This window comes from Gordionus sp. m RMFG-2023, chromosome 1, assembly GCF_954871325.1.
Source record: "Gordionus sp. m RMFG-2023 chromosome 1, tfGorSpeb1-WG-v2, whole genome shotgun sequence".
Lineage (NCBI taxonomy): Eukaryota > Metazoa > Nematomorpha > Gordioida > Chordodea > Parachordodidae > Gordionus > Gordionus sp. m RMFG-2023.
The window spans coordinates 75,469,423-75,493,168 of record NC_088775.1 but is presented as its reverse complement, the minus strand read 5'-3'; the positions used below and the strand labels follow the sequence as shown (position 1 = coordinate 75,493,168).

The following is a 23,746-nucleotide window of genomic DNA, read 5'->3' as shown; positions in this document are numbered from 1 at the left end:
GTTTTTATCATCTTTTTTTAAATTTTGTTAACAGAAAAAAAAACATTGCTAAAAAATATAAATTTTTATCACTTCAAAAATTGAAGTTTTCTTTTTATTCTGAATTATTTTTTTATACATGAAAATTACAAAAGATTTACTTGTGAAAGATTTTGGCATTTTAAGTAAAATTGGATAAAAATCTTCAAATATTTTTGCAAAAAAACATTTTTTTCAAAACTCTGAAAAAATAGAGAAAATTTTAAAACAGTGAAATATGCCACTTTGCGTTTTATTCGTATATCATTTAATCTAATCAATATTTGATGTTTAAATCATCGCTATTTCTAAAAAAAATTATTTAGTTTGAGAATTAATTTCTTCATGTGAACGATCGTTTCATATCTATCTGTCAACGGAAACATATCTATTGGAACAACACGGTCTATCGTAAATCGAAGGCCTGGTAATCTTTTGCTAGATTGTCGAGTTAGGTCGTTAAGATTTTTCAGGGCGCCATTTAATTGGTTCGAACGGGCTAATTTATCGTTATTTCCACCTATAGAAGTTAAAGGTTATTTAATAAAAAAAGGAATATTTAAAGTGCAAAATATATCTATGGATCTGGCAATTGATATTCAATAAATGATATACAGTAGAAACTTGTAGGCCATTTCTAAGTATAACTTTTTTTCAAAGCGGTTTTTGGGTAATGTTACCATCAAAAAAAGCTAACTTTTCGAATTGTTAATATTATTTTTTTTGATAGTAGTAATAAAGGGAATAATTATCAAAAAAAAAATTTTTTTTTATATAATATGATAATTAAAAAAACAATCCGGATCACTATATTTTTAATCGTAAATAGAAAACAAACTGGCTTGATTTTAATAACGATTAAATGGCCTCACAAGTTAGTATCCTTTGTTTAGAAATAAAAAAAAATTAAACGATTTGAAAAAACGTTCTGTCAGGAAATGGCTTTATAGTTAACGAGCTCAAGTAGTATGTTTGTTTTAACGAATATTCACTATATCTAATTTATATTAAGCATCAGTTTATTTATTATTGAAAGGGTGTTTAGTATAGGGGTAAAAAATTTTTTGACTAATATACGCAATAGTCAATATATTAAAATTGCAATAAAAAATATGCGTTAAAAGTTAACCCCCAAAATATAAAATCTAGGGCTATACCGATATTAAAATGAGCAATTTATAAATGGGTATAATTTAGAATTGGCAGATAATTTTTATAAACATCTTGGAATATTGAAATAAAATCAAAACTTGATATAAAACAAAATTATTATAAGAGGGCGTCAAAATTGGCCGGTCCAAAAAAATTTCTGAATCAATTAAAAAACGATCCAACACCTAGGCTCATTTTAATGGTAGATGCTAACTCTCCCATAAAATATTTTTGTTTGAAAAATTATTTTAGTTATAATAAAATTCTAAGATGGTTATGCATTAGAAATTTACTGCCTACCTTGTGGCAATTTCCAGATATGCACATTAGTGATCTGCAGCGAGCCTAATTTTTCAAACCCGGCCTGGCCCGAAATTTTTTAAAAAAGTTTTGCTGGCCCGAACCCGAAATTTTTTTAAAAAAAATTTACCGGCCCGAATTTATTTAAATATAGAAATTAATTTTTATAATTACTCAAAATAAAAGTCATATGTTATATGGCATCTAGTTTCTATAAATAAAATCAAATGTTTTTATTTTACATAAAAATTCAACTTAAATTTATAAATTTAGATATATTTAAAAAAATTTCCAAGGCCCGTTTTTTCAAAAAATATTATATCCGAACCCGATTTTTTAAAAAAAATAAGCCCGGCCCGAACTACTTTTGCAGATCTATAATTCACATACCATATTTTAATATCGGCACAGCCCTGATAAAATCCCTATCAGTACAAATATGTTATTCGGGAAGTATTTATAACATACTTTGTTGAACTCTCAATTGTGAAAGATGTTGGCAATGAGTTATTTAAATTATTTATTGATATTTTGAATATCTAGTTTTACTACTTGAGGTCGATACCTTATAAATAAGATTTTTTTTAGCCTACATTAAGTTATGATAAAAAAAAAATCTACATTAAAAAGAAAGGCAAGAAGAAGGAAAGTTTTATTCCTATTTCTCTTTCCTTTTAATATAATTTTACTATATTAGGCTAAGTGAGTTTTAAAAAATAAATAAATTATATTAATCAGTTGAAAATTAAATAATGGAACGTTGAAAATTCATTTAACTATTTATATTTTCAATTTCCATCTGAAATAATAAAATAAACTCTAAATTATTTAAAATAACAAAATTTCACACATCTGGACTAAAAGTCTTAAAATAATAAAATTTAAAACAAAGTGGGCAAGGTCAAAAATTTTTGCTTTTAAAAATCCGACTGAGCTCGGAAATTTGTTTAAATTCTGGCTGGAATAAAAAAAAAGATTGATCTTTACAAGTCTGATATTTATAATAACGATTTTATAAATAAATAATTTTAGTATTATTAAATTACTGTTTTTTTTTAAATAAATAAAAATTTTAAGTGAAAAATAGACTAAAAATATTGAAAACTTGTATTAATTCATCCATTAACTAAAAGGCGACATTTAACTTATATGATATAGTTTTAAAAAAACGGTATTCAAACCTGATATATCACAAGAGATGTATATAAGTTGTTTCAAGCTATCCAAATTTCTTATAGAGTCTATCACTTTACGCCCTACTCCTTTTCTAGGCGGGTCTAATATTCCTATATACCTTTTATAGCTATTATCAGTTCCTTCCTTTTCTAAGATTAGAAGAAGAAAAAAATTGTATTTTAATAATATAAATGTTATATTTCCTTCCTACTGATTGTGGTGGGAAATATTTAATCCATTTTCATATCAAATTTTATAATAAATACAAAAAATCATTAAATTGACAAAGTTATTACTGTTATTTAAATTTAATACATATTAAGATAAAGAATAAAAGCAATATGAGATTGCTTATAAACTTTGTTAAAATTTGGATCGCAACAGGCTTTGTCTGAATCTAAAAAATTTTACCACCGGGCTATGGGTATCTTTCGCCGGCGGCAACGTAACATCTTAGAAAATATTTTGACAAGTAGAACAAAATCTAATATTTACCCTTTCATTATAATCGTCATAACTATTAATATAGTCCTTATATCAAGATCAAATATGTCTTATTGTATTGAATAAAATGACTGTGTTTAGAGGGTCATGGATATATTCATATAACCACACATATGAATCAATTAAATCAATATGAAATGCATTTCCATTTATAAATCGAGATATAAGACCAGAATGATGAGTAAAATTGGTCCTAATTAAAAAATAACGTTTATTCTACCTGTATTCAACGATAAATTCTCATCATTTGTAACATTAGAATTTGTAATCCCATATTTTGAAAGCATCGTTTTGTGTGATTTTATGGTCAAAATTGATGGTAATATTTCTTCTACAGGCCCGCAATGATATTCGGTATTCATTAAACCTAAATGTATTTTTATTTATTTTTTTAAATATTATCATAATAAGGTGTATGTGTAACGAAAAAACAGCAATATATTTAATTTTTGGGCACATTGAACGAAAGATGATCGGGGATGAGATATACATGCGGTCAAGGCCTTGAGTAAGATCCAGGACCGCAAAAAGTGGATTAGAGGAGTCAGAGCTTATCCGGGCAAACCTTGCAAGCCGCCATTAAACGATGAAGAAAAAAAAATAAAAATAAGGAGTTCATATAAATGCAAAATAAATTTAACATTTTGATAATATAATACCGTTGGTAAAAGCATTAGATACAGCATCTTGTATAGATGAGGCTGAAATGTCGATTCCAATAATATGAATGGATGATCCTAAATGCTATTTTAAAAGAAATCAGATGGTAGATTTTATAAATAACAATTTTTATTAATAGACATGGCAAATATTTTTAAAAAATTAAAACCCTTCCAATGAACATTTTACAATCGTTAACATCATATTATCCAGCAAAGATTTTTCGCTAACACTATAAAATACTAACACAAAGGATTAATTTTCGTATACTTGGCAATTATTTCATTAATCGTCATTGAATTAATAAATAATAGATATATCTCAGATTTTTTAAGATAATCGATATATGTTTATAAAACTAATAAATAAGAATAATATATATTTTTTAAAATTATTTTTTTTTATTAAATATCCATTTTATATATGTTAACTTAACATTCTTAAAAATTCAAATGACATTATTTTTTAAAATAAACCTTAGCCAGATATTGTCCTATAGTTCCGGTGCCGCAGCATAAATCTAATATCACCGTTTTTGAATTTTTTAAATCATCTTGGTTTCCCATTTTTATCATATCGATCAAGGTGTCTAACAAAGTTATGTATGCGGGTGTGTTGACTTTCAAACAAACAAAAAACAAATATTTAAAAATAATTTTATTTTGTAGCTTGGTAAAAAATAAAATTAGACTAAAGGCTGTGTCATGGTTCGATTTAATTTGGATACTTAATTGCTTTTTAGCATAGGCTAAAAATCTTTTGAACTAGGCCACCCTATTTTGGTTTGTTTTAAGTATTTGGTGGCATTGTTATTTTTCGTATCTTATCCTCGTTTTTTGGATGTTATTTTTTAATTTTTTTTCTTTCTTGGTTATTTAGTTGATGTAAATAGCCGGCTATTAAGTAATAAGTCGACCTAGGACACGGCTATATGACTTAAAAAATACACGTAAACAATTTTAAAATAATGCTAAATATAAATATAATAAAACATAAAAGACTTTTTTTATATATAACTAAACTAACAACAACACTTCCTCAGAGTAAAAACTTTAAATTGTAATTGTCAGAAATCAAGTCTAAATTCCAATTATCAATAATTTATCTGTGAAAAGTATAGTTGGGTAATTGCTTCTCTTTTATACTAAACTTAGTTTTTAGCTGTGAACTATCACTTTAGCTTTGAGTTTTTTTTTAGAAAATATAGCTCAACTACAAAAAAGGCATAAATAAATTAACTCGCACCTCAACAATTAGCGGATTTTCACCAGCATACATCTGTAGATTTATTAACTTATTGGTAGCCATTACCCAACTAGATTGAAAAAGTAGCAATTATACAGTAAAAATAATTCATTTTAGATATTTATGAGTGTTTGAATATTTTATTAATTAACTAACGACTTTTGAATAAAATATTCCTAATTTCAAAATTTTGAAGGGTTTTGGAAGCTATCCATAAATTAAATAAGCACTATTTTTTCAGAAACATCATTTTTATATTATATTCTTTCAAATTTTATAATTTAAAAAAATAATAAAACCTTGGAAAAATGAGGAAGGGGAGATATTGAATATCAACAATTCGCCCAATCTCTCTATTATGAACTCGCAACCGGATAAGTGAATCAAATCAAATGTCGTGTTAGGATTATAATCATCCTGGCGATATGACCTGCTAGATTCTAGCTTGAGGTAAAACGAGCAGATGTTGCCAAGATCTTTGCGATTATAATTCGTAACTAAATCTTCCTTCAACATATTTAGGTCATAATTCTGCAAAATTTTAAAGATAGTTAAGAAGGTCTATCAAATTGAAATTTGCCAATAGTAATATAAAATTGAAGAATAAATAATACACATTAGTATGAATAATTTATCTTATTCTTAAATATTCGTTTTTAGTAAATAAAACGATTAATTAAGAAGGCCACGATGTTTACGAAAATTTTCTGGAAATATTGATTTTGACTGATTTAAAATAAAACAAATTATTAGAGTAAATCAAAATAAAAAGTGAGACATCAATATATATAGGGCCGTAACTCAAACTTTTCGCTTAGAATGAAGGGGCACTTGAAGTCGCACCTTTAAAAAAGTTTATATTTCAATCTTATTCTTTCTGTTAGCTTGTTTCATGAGCTAATACTTTGTTTTCTTAAAATGGAATTCGCGAATAAGCAACTTAGAATATTAATTAGGTATTAATTAGTGTTTTAAACATTCGCTAGCAATATTTGGGGAAAAAGTAGCGCACTATTAGCTATTTTTCTAGAAAGTAGTTTTCCCTGCTTAAGGCTACGATATAACAAATATTTTTTTATTTATCTAATTTTATGTTCATAAAATTTGCATATCAAATTCAAACATGCAAAAATATTGATATAAAAATATGAAAAATATATGTATTATTTATTTTTTTGCATATTAATAATAAATCATCGCTCTATTATCACCTCCAAGTCAAGAGTGGGGATCAGAAAGTATAAGTTTTGCCTTACTAAATAATATATGAAAAATTATCAAAAATGTTCATTTTATATTAAAAAATGCTTCGACGATTTATTAGCTAATGTATTTTCGTTGGGCCTTAGATTGCAAAGTTATCAATAGCCTTTAGCTGCTCTTTCGGATTAAGATAATAAAGAACAGAACATATAAGATAATAAAGATCAGAACATATATTTTTACCTTCATGAGTCTCAAGAATCGGCTGTTGTGAGATCTAATATGAAAGACTTTTTCATTTTTTGAAAATTATCCAAAATTTTTACCATTCACCTCTATGAGCAGTATATCTTAGTATCAAATGAATGTAATCAGATTGATAAATAAGAGATTATCATCCAAGAAGCTGAATATCGATTATTATGACTTTATTAGCTAATTTTCTAACATCTGGTTCTGATGTTGTATTGTATGATTAAGCAAGGGCGTCACAAGTTTTATATAAAAGGGGGTACTAAAAAGGTGCTATTATTTTTTTGTACTGGACCAGCCCTTCGGTCGGGTGTATTTCCATATATTTATATCATCTACCATTACCCGTTAGCCAAAATATGATCCAACACAAATGTAGTTTAATTCAAATGTTACTTTCATAACCAATAAAATAAAACCCTCTATAACCCAATTCTAAAAGCTTTTATTTCACCAATTTATCAAGTTCATCTATTGATGATTTTCATACTAAAATATGAACGTCTATTGAATATAAACAATCTTAACAGCAAAAAAAATTAAAATTTTTTTCTTACAAAATAAAGTTTATCAGAAAACGTATATTTTATTCAGTATCATAAATTTTTATTAACAAGTTGATATATAATGCTTATTAATAAATAAATATAGAAATTTAGTATTACATTACATATATGACATTTTATTGTTGGTATAAAAATATATTGCAGATTGTTTCACTTTAGACTATGTCCTAAATATCAAAAATTGCATAAAAATAATCTCGCGCAATTTGCGCGAGTTTATCGAAAAAAAAAATATAAGCCATTTTAAATGGAAAATTAAAATGTTGGCCTAATGATTTTTTCGATTTTGCGCATATTACACGATTCTTACAAATTTTACGATTCGTAAAACTTTAATCTTTTTTTCTTTAAACTTTTGCAATTTGTGCGAATAAAAATGGCGAATGAATATCAATTGATGGAAAAAATAAAGCCTCATAGATTTCTTTGGTGTAATAGCGACCTCAAATATAGGGACACTGCAGCAAGTAAAATAAAATGGGAAGAGATAGGGAAGATATATGAGGCCGTGTCCTAAATCAAAAAAATAATTTCGCAAAAGTTTTGCGAAATGCACAACTTTAGCGAGTTTTGCGAGATACGAAACATGTCCCGAATCATACATTTATTTTCAATTTTAAAATGTTTGATATGCATGATTTACTATTTCTCTATTTTGTATTGTTTGAAGATACGACTGAGCTTAGAAGAAGGCATAGATTTTTATAAGGACGGTATATATGATATGATTTATATTATATGTATTAATTCTAGAGATCAAGAAATTTTTAGAACATTTGATAGTATTCCTTCATATCCTGACAAATTTCGTCAGATGTTCCATATGCATGTGGAAACATTTAATTACATTCTTACAAAATTGGAATCTATAGACACCACTATAGTTATACATAAAAACTCTATCAGTATGAAGCATAGACTATATATAACACTCATGTATGATGATTATTTTTTTATATAATATCTATATATTTATAGATATTTGACAACTGGTATGAGCTTTAGAAAAATAACTTTATATGCTAAGATTGGCAAAACATCAGTAAGTACAATAGTTACATCAACTTGTAGATTAATATGGATTGGTCTTCAACCCAAGCATCTCTGTTTACCAACAGTTGAACAGATGCTTGAAATTTCAGCAGAATATTTCAGGAAATCAGGTTTTCCTCATATAATAGGATCTATTGATGGAAAACATGTTAAAATAAAACAACCTAAAAAAAGTGGTTCCACATTTTATAATTATAAAAAATACAACTCCATTGTCATTCAAGTATTTCAGATGATTGAGCTAGGTAATTATATATTTTCTAGATTTTAATTCTTTTCTAGATTCATGTTGATTGAAGTTGGCTTTCCTGGGTCTATCTCAGATAGAAGTATCTTTTCAAAGAGCCTATTTTATGAAGGAATGATCAATAAAATCATCAAGATACCCAATCCAAATTTTTTACCATCTACAGATATTATAGCACTTTATGTATATGTATTTGTAGGTGATGATGCCTATCCTTTGATGGATTTTATTATGAAACCCTACAAAACTAATTTGAATGATAATAAATCAACTTTCAATACTAAATTATCAAAAGCCAAGTATCAATAGAGAGATGCTTTGGCATCATGAGTGCCAAATTCAGACACCTTTATAAACCATCAGAAACTAATATTACCAATACTATACAAATAGTAAAAGCTGACTGCTTATTGCATAATATTATAATAGATCTTGAGGGAAATCATAGCATAAATCATGAACAATACCCAATACTCAATTTTACCCAATCTCAGTTCCAGCGATGGACTGAAAGCTCTAATAATATTAGAGAAACTTTTAATTTATTTGTAAATAATTATATGTAAAATTTTTACACATTAATTTTTGATTCCCATAATCTTATATTTCTTAATTCCCATAACCTTATATCTCTTATGAATGTTTTAATTTGTCAAAGTTATATAATTTATTTATAAATATTCAATAAAAAGTGCAAATAAAAGTGTTTTTTTGATTACATATATAAGTAAGTTATTTCTAATTAATTTAATGAGTAAGACAGTTATAAAATGACTAAATTTCACATAACCTTATATTTCTTAATTTCCATAACCTTATATCTCTTATGAATGTTTTCATTTGTCAAAGTTATATAATTTATTTATAAATATTCAATAAAATGTGCAAATAGTTTTGATTACATTATATATTAATTAATTTAATGAGTAAGACAGTTATAAAATGACTAAATTTCAATAATTTTTATTATAAATAAATATACAAAATATGTTTAACATATTATGGTATTAAAAATTAAGATATAAAAATATATAAAATAATTTAAAAAATACAGTATAAACTATACAAACATTTTTGTTATAAATTTTAATTTAAAATCAAAAATTTCTTTTTCAGTCATAATATTAAATTGAGCTTGATATGATTTGAAAAAACCCATAATATTATGGGGATCATCTCCTTGGGATGTATATAATCACAGGTATTATAACATGAAATTAGATCTATATAATGAACTATATATTAGGATTACGAGTTAAATACACATGATCTTTTAACTGATATTGTTAATCCTATATATGTATGAGAAAGAAATTTTAGAGGTTAAATTAATATTATGTTTATATTATTAATTTAATTATAGTTAGACAATTCTTTTAATAAAGAAAATATTAATCCATTAGCTCAAAGAGGAAGAATTTAGATACTCCTAAATCTAAAGCTAAAAAATCTAAGAAGTATGAAGATGAAAAAATGGAGATATTTAGGGGTACATTTATATATTTAATAATTATTAATTTTTAAAATAGGTTTTGCTGCCAAACATACATCCCAAGGAGATGATCCCCATAATATTATGGGTTTTTTCAAATCATATCAAGCTCAATTTAATATTATGACTGAAAAAGAAATTTTTGATTTTAAATTAAAATTTATAACAAAAATGTTTGTATAGTTTATACTGTATTTTTTTAATTATTTTATACATATTTTATATATTTTTATATCTTAATTTTTAATACCATAATATGTTAAACATATTTTGTATATTTATTTATAATAAAAATTATTGAAATTTAGTCATTTTATAACTGTCTTACTCATTAAATTAATTAGAAATAACTTACTTATATAATGTAATCAAAACTATTTGCACTTTTTATTGAATATTTATAAATAAATTATATAACTTTGACAAATGAAAACATTCATAAGAGATATAAGGTTATGGAAATTAAGAAATATAAGGTTATGTGAAATTTAGTCATTTTATAACTGTCTTACTCATTAAATTAATTAGAAATAACTTACTTATATATTGTAATCAAAAAAACACTTTTATTTGCACTTTTTATTGAATATTTATAAATAAATTATATAACTTTGACAAATTAAAACATTCATAAGAGATATAAGGTTATGGGAATTAAGAAATATAAGATTATGGGAATCAAAAATTAATGTGTAAAAATTTTACATATAATTATTTACAAATAAATTAAAAGTTTCTCTAATATTATTAGAGCTTTCAGTCCATCGCTGGAACTGAGATTGGGTAAAATTGAGTATTGGGTATTGTTCATGATTTATGCTATGATTTCCCTCAAGATCTATTATAATATTATGCAATAAGCAGTCAGCTTTTACTATTTGTATAGTATTGGTAATATTAGTTTCTGATGGTTTATATAGGTGTCTGAATTTGGCACTCATGATGCCAAAGCATCTCTCTATTGATACTTGGCTTTTGATAATTTAGTATTGAAAGTTGATTTATTATCATTCAAATTAGTTTTGTAGGGTTTCATAATAAAATCCATCAAAGGATAGGCATCATCACCTAAAAATACATATACATAAGGTGCTATAATATCTGTAGATGGTAAAAAATTTGAATTGGGTATCTTGATGATTTTATTGATCATTCCTTCATAAAATAGGCTCTTTGAAAAGATACTTCTATCTGAGATAGACCCAGGAAAGCCAACTTCAATCAACATGAATCTAGAAAAGAATTAAAATTTAGAAAATATATAATTACCTAGCTTAATCATCTGAAATACTTGAATGACAATGGAGTTGTATTTTTTATAATTATAAAATGTGGAACCACCTTTTTTAGGTTGTTTTATTTTAACATGTTTTCTATCAATAGATCCTATTATATGAAGAAAACCTGATTTCCTGAAATATTCTGCTGAAATTTCAAGCATCTGTTCAACTGTTGGTAAACAGAGATGCTTGGGTTGAAGACCAATCCATATTAATCTACAAGTTGATGTAACTATTGTACTTACTGATGTTTTGCCAATCTTAGCATATAAAGCTATTTTTCTAAAGCTCATACTAGTTGTCAAATATCTATAAATATATAGATATTATATAGAAAAATAATCATCATACATGAGTGTTATATATAGTCTATGCTTCATACTGATAGAGTTTTTATGTATAACTATAGTGGTGTCTATAGATTCCAATTTTGTAAGAATGTAATTAAATGTTTCCACATGCATATGGAACATCTGACGAAATTTGTCAGGATATGAAGGAATACTATCAAATGTTCTAAAAATTCCTTGATCTCTAGAATTAATACATATAATATAAATCATATCATATATACCGTCCTTCTAAAAATCTATGCCTTCTTCTAGGCTCAGTCGTATCTTCAAACAATACAAAATAGAGAAATAGTAAATCATGCATATCAAACATTTTAAAATTAAAAATAAATGTATGATTCGGGACATGTTTCGTATCTCGCAAAACTCGCTAAAGTTGTGCATTTCGCAAAACTTTTGCGAAATTATTTTTTGGATTTAAGACACGGCCTTAAACGTAATTTCAAGCAATAAATATTAAATTTCTATAATGATATTGCGAAAGAAATAGATATTTATATAAAGATATTGCAGGGTGTAAAAATGTAAATATTAACATCATATTGCATATAAAAATAAATTAAAATGAATTGCTAAATAAATTATTAAAAGAGAAGTAAGGGGAATAAAATAAAATAATTATACACTTGCCAAAATATCTTTTTTTGTATATAATATATCTATTTTTGGACATTTTAATATGATTTATACTACAAGTAAATAATATATTTATAAAATAACCCTTAAGATTCCATAAAAAAGCTAATTAAATAAAAAATGAATATAATTATTTAAATGGGGTGCCAAATGTTTAAAAATTGGGTGCTAATATATTTTTCAAAATTGGTACTAATTTAAAAAAAGGTGCTTAAGCACCCAGATGCCCCTGAGATTAATCAATTTAGTTTGGATTAAATTTCATTTATTGGATGTAGCGTCTTCTAGTACAATAGAATAACTAAATTTTAGGTGTGGGCATTCTAAAATTTAAAACAATAGACAATAGTTTTATTAAAATTAACATAATTTTTTTGTTAAAGCTACTTGAATTATTGAACGATATTATCTTTCGCTATATTCTGCATCTAATATTAAATTATAATTTTCCTTTATTAAGTTCAAAATATTTTTCAAATTTTGGGAAAGGCAATTCCATAATATCATTTTTGGTGAAATTTTGTGGTTATCATCTGTCTCAAAATTATCTTTTAATGTTTATATCTATTGATAGCATTTTATATTTTAAATAACTTGATAAATAAGATTTATAAAGCATTTTTTTTAAATATAACTTTAACATAGCTACTTTCTAAAAAGCGATATCTACCTCTATCGCTATTTTTTTAAAGTAGGGTGTTATAAGCTAAGCTACTCTTTTTTTTCTCTTTAGCTTTCACCTTTTCTGGTGGTAAGCTCCTTCAACATCTCTCTCCACTTTATGTTATTAATACAATCTCTTTTATCTAATTTATACTTCTTTATATTGGCTCTAACTTTATGGCCCCATTGAAGTTTTGGCCTTCCTCTTTTACGTTTGCCCATCACTTCCAAACTCTTAACTTTATTTCCTATGTAGTTCATAGGCCTTCTCATTGTGTGCCCATACCACCTAAGTCTGTTTACCATTAACTTAGTCTTAAGGGGCACTACCTTTAAACTACTTAGTATTCTTGTACTGCGCACTTTATCCTTTCTTGTTACCCCAGCATTCTCATCTCCATGGTTTGTAGACTTCTCTCGTCTGATTCTTTGGTTGGCCATGTTTCCGAACTATATAGAATAGTTGGTTGTATTATGGAACTGTAAATTTTTCCCTTTAATTTGTGTGGGATTCTTTTATCAAATAGCGCTCCAGATAAAGATCTCCACTTTAGCCACCCTTGATTAATCTTACTCTTTATCTCTTTTTCTATTGTGCCGTTTGTTTGTATAGTGGAGCCCAAATATTTGCAGCTTTCAATTGCCGATATCTGCATTCATTTATATCAATACTCTCTGTTTCATCTCCTCCTATCACCATATACTCCGTCTTTTCTCTATTTACTTTTAATCCGTGCGTTTCTAGGATATTTATCCAACTCACTAGTCTTTCTTTCATTTCATCCTTAGATTCGGCAAGTATCACAATATCATCTGCAAATATAATATTCCACGGGACTGTTTGAGGTATAGACTGTGCTAATACATCTATTACTGTAATGAAGAGAAGTGGGCTGAGAGCCGACCCTTGATGAACTCCTTCGGCTATTGAGAAGCCTGCTGAAGTACCTGTTGTGCTACGGACCATTGTTGTATGGCCCATATACATATCCTGTATTATTCTTATATATTTTTCGGGAATATTTTTGTGGCGTAGCGCCCACCAGATAAGTTTTCTTGGGATTCTATCAAAGGACTTTTCTAGATCGAGAAAGACCATGTGTAGCTTTTTGTTCTTTTCCCTGTATTTTTCACTCATTTGCCTAATTGCGTGGATAGCATCGATTGTTGATCTTCCAGGCATAAAGCCAAACTGAGTCTCTCCTATTTCGATTATATCTCTTAATCTTTTTTCTATTTTTTTCGTATAGTTTTAGACAGTGTGACATTAGTTTTATGCCCCTGTAATTTTGACAATTATGTGGATCCCCTTTATTTTTGAAGATAGGAACTAGATAGCTCTGCCTCCATTTTTGGGGAACCTCTTCATTTCCAAGTATCTTATTGTATAGATTTGTGAGGAGATGTATTCCATCATCTCCTAGTGCTAGGCTTTCTATTGGAATATCGTCTGGACCCCTAGCTTTGTTGTTTTTCATATGCTTGAGGCATGTGATTATTTCTTGTTGTGTTATAGGTTGTACAAGGTTTTGACAAGGGGAGTGTTCGTCTAGATGCAGTATGTGCGGATTAAAGTTGAGAAGCTCCTGAAAATATTCTCTCCATCTACTCATTATTTCTTTTTCCTTTATTATCAATTTCCCATCTTTATTTTTGATTACTTTCGGAGCTCCGTTTATATCCCTAGAGTTCTTTTCTCGCTGTTTGGCTAATCTGTATATTTTATTTTGCCCTTCTTTGGTATGTAGATCTTCGTACATGTCATCGTATGCCATAGATTTGGCTTTAGCCACCGCCTTTGTAGCTAATCTCTTGGATTTTTTGTATCTTGTCTTGTCATCTGCGTTTTTGGATTTGTACCATATTTTATAAAGGGCTTTTTTCTCCTGTATAGTGGTTTGTACCTCTTCATTCCACCACCATAGTTCTTTGTATGATTTGTTGCCTCTTCTTGTCAAGCCTAGTGTCGATTTGGCAGTGTCTATTAATCTGGATGAAAGGTCTGTCCACATTTTTTCACTGACTTGTGAGGAATCTATTGTTTCAATGTTTGCATTGATTGCAAAGGCATCTGTCATTGTTTTTAATTTGCCCCATTTGATGCATGGTTCCAGTTTTATCTTGTTTTGAGTGGATTTATTTGAGATGTGTAAATCCATGACTAGTAGTTTGTGTTGTGCGGCGATATCTTCTCCTGGGATGACTTTGCAGTCTATTACATCTTTTAATCTTCTGCGAGAGATTAGTATGTAATCTATCTGTGTTTTCCTTGTACCACTTTCGTATGTTATTAAATGACTATCCTTTTTCCTATAGTAGGTGTTGGTTAAGGCAAGGTCGAAGGCTTGCGCAAATTTCAGTATATGCTCTCCTTCATCATTTCTTTCTCCATATCCAAAACCACCATGATGCCTTTTGTAGCTATCTCTTGCTTTCCCCACATGCGCATTTAAGTCACCACCAATTATGACTAGGTCATCCTTAGGGATTTCTATTACCGCTTCATCGAGGATAGCTCTAAAATCATCTTTCTCTTCTTCCTTGCAACCCGTTTGAGGAGCATATAATGAAAGGATGTGTAGTATTGATTGACCAATGCAGAGTTTTATCTTCATTAGTCTATCAGAGATCCTGTTGACTTCTACAACTGAGGAGGTTAGATCTTGACTGAGGATGATGCCGACACCGTTCCTATTGCTAACAAGTCCATTATAGTACAATTTATACCCATCTCCAATCATCAAAGTCTTCTGTCCTTTCCATTTCGTCTCTTGTATGCACGCTATATCAACTTTTCTCTTGTTCAACATTGATGCCAATTCTCTCGTCTTACCTTTAAGCGTCCCAATATTCAAACTTGCTAATCTTGTTTTCTTTGCTTTGACCTTTACTTTACTTTTCACAGGATGGAGGTCTACACCCTGCGCGTCGCATGGAGGGAACGCCCTAGCTTTCATATTAATATTTCCATTTGTTTTCTTCATTTTGTTTATTGGACAGGTATCCTTAGTACCCGGCTGTCCAGGCCTGTCGGTGACCGGGGTGTCATCTCTAAGCTCCGATATTCATCATACCATATGTCTTTACACATCAGTCATCGAAGAAAAACTTGAAAGTTTTTATGGTTCTTACCAGGATTGAACCTGCGTACTTGTTCATACTCGTGTTTCCAAGCGTACATCTTACCCATTAGGTAAAATAAAAACTAGGGTGCTACAACTTTTGTATTATTTATGCAATCTATTATAGTAAATATGAAATAAATGACTTAATTTGATATTTATAATTGTAAGAATAATTTATGCATTATTTATATCTTTTCAAAAAAATTCCCTTAAAAAGCAAAAAATAATGAGAGGGGAAGAGGGTCATAAATGAATTGGGTTAGCTCTTAAATGCCCTTCTGTAGTTACGACCCTGTATATATATAATTTACGATCCGGGGTTAAGTTTCGAAAATGTTTAAAGCCATACAAAAATATTTGTAGTTTTTCTTCACAAAAAATTATTATGGGAAGGGCCGGATAAAAATTATTATGGACCAGGCCAACATTTCAAGGGCAGGTTGAAGCAGAACCGACCAAATATAAATATTATAGTAAGGAAGCATTTTATAATTAGAAATTTGTATTTAATCATTTATAAAAATAAATAAAATAATTAGTAGTTTCTAATTTATAATCATTAATTCTTATCATTTGTAAAAGTTAATCAATAATTTTTATTATGATTATGTTACTATAAATGTTTAAATTATTCGACTACAATGTCGAACTACAATAAAAATAATGGATGAAGTAAATATTTCAATCTAGTTTGAGTCATAATAACTAAAAACTTTTTTTACAGTCTATTTAGTAAAATAGTTAATAAACAAATGGTTAGGAAACAAAAATTTAGTACAATAGGGTAATTTAAAAAAAATATTTATTGCCTTGTGGTACATTTTTATTAGATTTTATCACTATTAAAAATGTCTAATAAAAAAAACCTCTAGTTTTTTGATGGGGAAAAAATTTATTATAAAGCGTGCAATTTTAAACAAAGTTTCATATTAAATATTAAAATACCTCTGAATCTACAAAATAATCGAGGTTAATATGAAGAATAGCCATGATTTGTGAATCGGATTGACTAGAGCCGCATTTAAGACTCAAGGTTTTCCATAAGCCTGATCTATTTACACAACTAAAGCAAGGAAGATTTTTAGCGACTAAACACGTTTGAAATTTCTTTAATTTAGGATTGAAGGGGAGGGAAAATATATTAAATTTGCAAAATTAATAGTAGTGTAAGAATAAATTTTCAGAATTCTCGGGATCATTTTTGAAAGTGAGCTAATAAATTAAGTAAATTTAAATCTCCTTTATTTCATAAAATATAAAAAAATAATGGTAAATACTATAATTTTTATTCCTTTTTATATAAACAAAATATTTTTCATATAAAAATTTGAATGCACTTAAAATAGACGATTTACAATTTATAAATAATAATTTATCCAAAATAAAATATTTGTATAATAAAAATATGAAAAATCGAACCATAAAAATTAAATACACCAAAAAAAAACTACTTTTACCAGACATATCTGCATAAAAAACCAAAATATTTAATTACAATTTATTTAAATTCCATAAAGTTCAAATCTTGTAACACCCTTTCTATTCGAAGGACTGCGTTAATCCAGGTAGAAGAGAAATTTCGACTGGTTTTGCTGTATACCAGAGATGGAAGTTTTCAGGACATTTATGCACGCGCATCGCACCAGCAAAATTGGTTATTTTGAACACCATCTATGCTTAGCAGAATTTCTGTGAGTAGGGTTCACAGAATTGCCAGTCAGAAAATACTTTATTATAGCTCATGCATGCTGGTGCTTCGTAAATAATACTACTTTGATTTTAAACATCTATCATTGCCATTCGATCTTTACAAAAGCCCTTGTAATACTTCTGAAACTTACTTTCCTGGATTAATGACCATCACTGAATACCAAACAACAATAACGGGCGGCTGTACAGCAATACAATAAGTGGTTTCATATGCCTGCCAAAACACATCTGATGCTAGTTTTTTGATAAGACGATCTCTTCCCATTAGACAGTTAGATCACACACCGCTCACATTAAGTACATCCCATAGCGTGCATCATGCTTCTACCTGTAAAACAGCAGCTGAGACTTGTCCACTTATATTAGGTTGCTGAAATATAAGATTAGCATAAGTTTTAGCCTGTTTGACCATAGCATAAGGCATTCTGGCTTCATTAGTCCAGGAACGTAATCCCAAGGCCAAATATAATCCTATCTGAGTGTCCCATAGGAAGAATTCATGACTTAAAATCCTAATATTAACAGTCTAACTGTAGTGCTACGACCCATCAACAGAAACATAGCAAAGAAATAAAACATGATTAATTGCCTAATAAGCGTTAGGAGTCCTTTATGCCCACTGCTGCGTGCCAACAATATTGGCACTGCACATCCCTCGATGAAAACATTGGTATATTAGATAGTAACATACCTCGAGACTCACAGAAACCAAAGCTTGAGCGATTTCCTGAAATGAATTATTTTGGCATGCCGCCTTCGGCTGAATATACTGACAAGGATATATACCGCCTTGGAACCTAACAACCTCCATGTGCCATGCCACTACTAAGGCTAAGAATTAGATATACGGTATGAACTTATCCGTTTTGAGTAAAGCACGATCGGATATTGGGCGATAGAGCCATCACTCACACCTGTTGAATGACGTTCTGGATAAGTCAATCCTGAATTCAAAATGACATTTACCCCGCAGCAGGACCTCTATTCAATGACATTCAGACCGCGACACCTGCATTGCTATTAATAATGTCGGAAGATTTTTTAACTTGGACAGCAGAAGCATTAACACCTGCTGCGCCTTACGTCAACTAGCAGATAAGAATTTTTACCCTGAAGGCTTTTTTGGTGGCTTGCAGCATTGTGCAATGCAGCATCCTAGGGGTTAACCATGCTAAACTCTAGAGTAGCCACGCTATCTTCCTGAAATCCAGCATATAGCTAGCTACAAGCTCCGCAGCTCAACCTATTATGCTAATTAGTGAAATGTATGCTAACGAAGTCTTACCATATCTGCGACTGCTAACCCTAGCGGAAGCTGGTGACCCGCATCTGCTTGCCAGTATTATGACTGATTGTGAAATCCCCGTTAATACAATCTACTATAGTCCTATAGAAGTACACGGATCCTAGCCATTGATGTGTGGAACACTGCACTCTTATTTATGGTGCAAGCAACATGGATTTTATAACTATGCTGATGTTATCAGCAGCCTATGCTACCAACTCAAGACATGAGTCAGTTTTGCACTAACATTACTTGAAATGCTCTGCACTTTACTCACACCAATACGCCTAACCATAGTGCAGATATGTTCAACATCAGAAGAAATCGACCAGCCTGAAAGTCATGAACTCTTTCTACTGGGCACTCAGATAGGATTATCTCTGGTCTTAGAAATACGCTCATGGGCTAATGAAGCTGGAATGCCATATGCTATGGTCTTAAAACGGGGTAAAACTGAGGCTAATCTTATATTGCAACTTAATGTATGTGGCCAAGTCTCAGCTGCTGTTACAGGTAGAAGCATGGATGCACGCTAGGGATGTATTTAATGTGAGAGGTGTTATTCTGAGTTCTAAACCTCACTTTGACAATCAATAAAATGATGGAGTGGTGGCGAGGACATGATCGAGCTGTCCAGTGGGAAGAGATCATCTTCAAGAAACTACTATCAAAATTTGCTTTGGCAGGCATTATGAAACCACTTATTGCTGTACATCCGCTCGTTATTGATGTTTGGTATTCAGTTAGTGTCACTAATCCTGAAAAGTAAGTTGCAGAAGTATAACAAGGGCTATTGTAAAGATCGGATGGCAATGATAGATGTTTAAAATCAAAGTAATACGAAGCCAGAATGCATGAGCTATAATAAAATATTTTCTGATGGCAATTCTGTGAACCACGGCAAATCTGCAAAGCACAGATGGTATTCAAAATTACGAATTCCGATGCGTGTGCATAAAAGTTCTGAAAACTTCCATCTCTGGCAATGTTATAAAGGCCAGCCGAATTTCTGTTCTACCTACCCTAGATTAATACAGTCCTTCAAAGAAAAATGGTGATACAAGATTTGATCTTATTTTTATGGAATTTAAATAAAATTGTAAATAAATATTTTGGATTTTTATGCAGATATGTCTGGTTAAAGTTGTTTTTTTTTGAGTATTTAATTTTTGTAGTTCGATTTTTCATATTTTTATTATGCAAATATTTTATTTTGGATAAATTATTAGTTATTAATTGTAAATCGTATGTTTTACGCGCATTCAAATATTTATATGAAAAATATATAGTTTGTATAAAAAGGAATAAAATTATAATCTTGACCATTATTTTTTTATATTTTATTAAATAATTAATTTATTAGCTCTCACTTTCAAAAATAATAAAATGTATATATATATTCAAATATGTCTACAACATATAGTTTGAAGCAGAGATACCTGCGCCGATATTTTCAATATCAGTATATCGATAATAAAAAGGTAATTAGATATAATAATTAGCATTAAGGCATTATTTATTTAAAATTTAGCCTCACTATTTAATAAAAAACTATGACTGTTTATCCTAAAGTTTCACATATCAATTAAGAATAATATTAAATTATTTTCAAACTTTAACAACAGACTTCATTTCCTCACTAACATGAAGGCATTCATCTATAGGGGCAACCAAATCACATCCAGATTTATAAGAGGAGACTCTGAATCCGATTACTAAATGATCAACTTTTTCTGTATTTTTATAAGTTTCTTCATTATCACATTTTGAAGTGTCTAGATGGCCAATAGTGAATTCGCATTTATTTCTGTATCCATATATCAACGGAGATGGTTCCATATTTTTCAAAATATTTTCAATTCCATCTAGTAAGCCCAATTTTACAATCAAGGTATCTTTCAAATTAGTTTGTTTTAACTTCAATATTTTTTTTGTTGAATATAAAGTTAATCCAAAAATTCATTAATAAATAAAGGGCTCAAACCAAAAGCAAAAAAAAATTAGTCAAATAAAAATGCAATTTCTGAAAAACCCAAAATAAATAAAATTTAAAAAATGTTGCCAAATTTTTAAAATTAAATTATCTCTTTTTCTATAAAACCTAAATCAAGTCAAAAGTAAAAAAAAACAAAGGCCACCTTAAGAAAACCAAAAGCAATATCTCATAAGGGATGGTAGTGAAGGTTAAATGTCTGCGCTTCTTAGTAGGTCAGGTTTGAAGCAAACTGTGGTGGTTTAATTATTACAGTTCAGTTGTTTTTTTTGCAACTGGTTTTTGGTTTGGACAGATAGAAAAATTATAATATCTTTTCATAATTATCAAATAAATATAAACAATACCAAGAAGTTTCAGAATCTATTAAATTTTATTTATATACAAATTTTAAAACAGTTTCATTATGATGTAACCTAGCTAAGAAAAACTATTATCTTTATTTGAAATTCAAATTTATATTTGGCAACTCTAACATTTAATTATTTATCTTATAAATTTTGATTATTAGAATAACATTTTATTTTATTATTTTAGTCATATTTATTTGGTATTTATTTTACTTTAAATTTAAAATTCGTTTTTGTATATATGGTAAGAAATTCTGTAATATAAAAGGAAATACTTGATTTAAATAAAATAATTTAGATAATTCCCTGACTTCCATATCACTCATAATAGAAAACTATTTGTTTTTTATCAAATTTTTATATTAGGGTAGGATTTCTTAAAAATGCTTTTTGTTTCCTGAAAGTGTTAAAAAGTTACTTAAAATGTCTTGTAGTGAGGATGACAATATGCATAAAAATAGATGATGCTGATAACTCTTCATAAATGAATGAAAATAAAATTTTTCATCCAAGGGAAAGGTATATGTTAATATAAAATATTATAATAGTCTATCTATTTTATTTAGTGTATGGAAATTGTATTTTATTGGTAAAAGGCATCAAGAATCATGAAGCAAGGTTGGAATGTGTTATATTTTTATGCAAACCCAAAAAGTATTATCAAGGGAACTTTATTACACAACAAATTTTAGGAACCACATTGTTGTAAAAATTCTTAATATTATAATCATTTTTAGAGATATTACCCAATTATATTGAGTTTAAATTACTTCCATTTTGAGGGTCAACATAAGAATTTCAAATGCTTCATAAATATTGGATAATAAAGGAACTATTTTTAGATATAAAACTTCCTTCTGTAGCAGTAGAAAGACTATTTTGTAAATTGAATACCACCCTCATTATTGGGAGACTCTAAAAAAAAATTCCACAACAAAAAATGAACTCTATACCATAAATCACCCAAAATTTAAATTTCTCCCTGATTATTTTTATATTTTACCTTAAAAAATTAATAATAAAATTATAAATATTTAAAAATTATTAAGAATATTACTTTCAACTGTTCTAAATAACTTATATTCCAATATGGCGTAACCACATCTTTCACATTTTTAATAGTTGTTTTATTATCTAATGGTAATTATGTTTGCTACTTATAATAATATAATATCATTACCATTAGTCTGATTGGATATTATAAAAGGATCTGCTGATGGTTTTGCTATCTAATTAATTTTATAAAAATAAATAATGTTGTTAATTTAACTTTAACAATTAGTTTACAGTTTTTATATTCAATATCATTTAGTTTTTCAATAGCAGATAGTTGATCTTTTTCATTTCTAAAATAATTAATAATTATTATATTAATTCAGATATTTAACTTAAATGTTATGAACAAATGGGGATGTTTGGTTCTAACATATTTCATTTTATGTGGATTGATATCATATTTTTTCTGCAAATATTTTTTAAATTGATTATATCCAAAAAACCTAGGAAGATTTTCTAAAAAAAAATCACGGTTTATTAAAGATTAGATCTACTTATTTCAATTTTATATAACTCAGATGTAAAATGAGAACTTTTCGTATACTCATATGGATCCATATGATTGCTTCGATTAGTATCGTCCCGTAGTCTCGAATTATGATTAACTTTATACGTTTTGTCGCTTTACGAAAAGGTGAAAAAATGTGAAATTGGATTTACAAGCTAAATACCAATTTTCAATTAATACCTTGAGTATGCAGATATTTTATGCTATTCTAATTATATTATTATATTTATATAGTATATATAGGTGCACATTCTATTATCAATCAAAAGGGTCATATCCTACCGAGACCTCGGATATGCATTATTATGATATTTTGTTTTCTATTAAAATATTAAATTTTAGTAGATCAACTTGCCCTTAAAAATAGACCTCTCAATACTCCATTCAGTCCATAGAAAATATTGTACATATTCTCCAGTACTAATATAACAAAGTACTATATTTAACAAAAAAGATATATCTTATAAATTTTATTTATTTAAAAAATTAGGCTGATTGGTTAAATTATTTTTTACTATATCAATTATAAAGCTATTCAAAATGATATTCCTATTCTCACCCAAGAAGCTGTTGTCAGCGAAAACAATTATGCATCAATTCTAAGTAAATATAATATGATTAATACATTTACTATATCAATTATAAAGCTATTCAAGATGATATTTCTATTCTCACCCAAGAAGCTGTTGTCAGTGAAAATAATTATGCATCAATTCCATATCAATAATATTCATTATATCAATTTAATTGCAATGATATACAAAATTAATTTTCTTTTTATTTTATTTTTAAATAGATCAATCACCATTCAATTTTCAAGATTTATTATTTTTAAAAAAAGCATTTTATAAATTTATAAAATCAAAATATAATAATGACCTTTTATATTCTAATAAGTATTTATATATTAATGATAAAT

At 28.0% G+C, this 23,746-nt stretch overlaps 1 protein-coding gene and 2 long non-coding RNA genes across 5 annotated transcripts; 2 read left to right on the top strand and 1 right to left on the bottom strand.

Moving 5' to 3' along the window:
- Positions 1-263: 263 nt before the first annotated feature.
- Positions 264-22,898, bottom strand: LOC135931668 (tRNA (uracil-5-)-methyltransferase homolog A-like). 3 transcript variants are annotated; one of them, XM_065468931.1, is made up of 13 exons: positions 22,814-22,898; positions 22,652-22,775; positions 22,534-22,609; positions 22,444-22,492; positions 22,321-22,397; positions 20,535-20,837; positions 16,871-17,032; positions 5,355-5,586; positions 4,287-4,429; positions 3,810-3,894; positions 3,371-3,517; positions 2,652-2,795; positions 264-538 (listed from the first exon to the last, which is right to left on the bottom strand). In XM_065468931.1, exons 1-13 carry the CDS (start codon positions 22,875-22,877, stop codon positions 327-329), a joined length of 1,818 nt encoding a protein of 605 aa, XP_065325003.1. In that variant the 5' UTR covers positions 22,878-22,898; the 3' UTR covers positions 264-326. The 3 variants fall into 3 exon arrangements, with proteins under 3 accessions (XP_065325003.1, XP_065325004.1, XP_065325005.1); XM_065468932.1 differs by lacking the exons at positions 22,652-22,775; positions 22,814-22,898 and having other exon boundaries at positions 22,551-22,586; XM_065468933.1 differs by lacking the exons at positions 22,321-22,397; positions 22,444-22,492; positions 22,534-22,609; positions 22,652-22,775; positions 22,814-22,898 and adding an exon at positions 22,034-22,064.
- LOC135931671 (uncharacterized) lies at positions 21,625-22,726 on the top strand. Its single transcript, XR_010573119.1, has 3 exons — positions 21,625-21,782; positions 21,830-21,917; positions 22,643-22,726. It is a non-coding gene; the product is annotated as an uncharacterized LOC135931671 (long non-coding RNA).
- On the top strand, positions 22,721-23,552 carry LOC135931670 (uncharacterized). Its single transcript, XR_010573118.1, has 4 exons — positions 22,721-23,012; positions 23,062-23,260; positions 23,359-23,430; positions 23,475-23,552. It is a non-coding gene; the product is annotated as an uncharacterized LOC135931670 (long non-coding RNA).
- Positions 23,553-23,746: the final 194 nt, after the last annotated feature.

Coding starts and splice junctions, on each gene's coding strand:
- LOC135931668 (XM_065468931.1), bottom strand. CDS start 22,877: ATGGATCCATATGAGTATACGAAAAGTTCTCATTTTACATCTGAGTTA. Junction 22,398..22,443: donor AATATCCAATCAGACTAATG/GTAATGATATTA, acceptor AATTACCATTAG/ATAATAAAACAACTATTAAA. Junction 3,518..3,809: donor ATCTAATGCTTTTACCAACG/GTATTATATTAT, acceptor AAATACATTTAG/GTTTAATGAATACCGAATAT.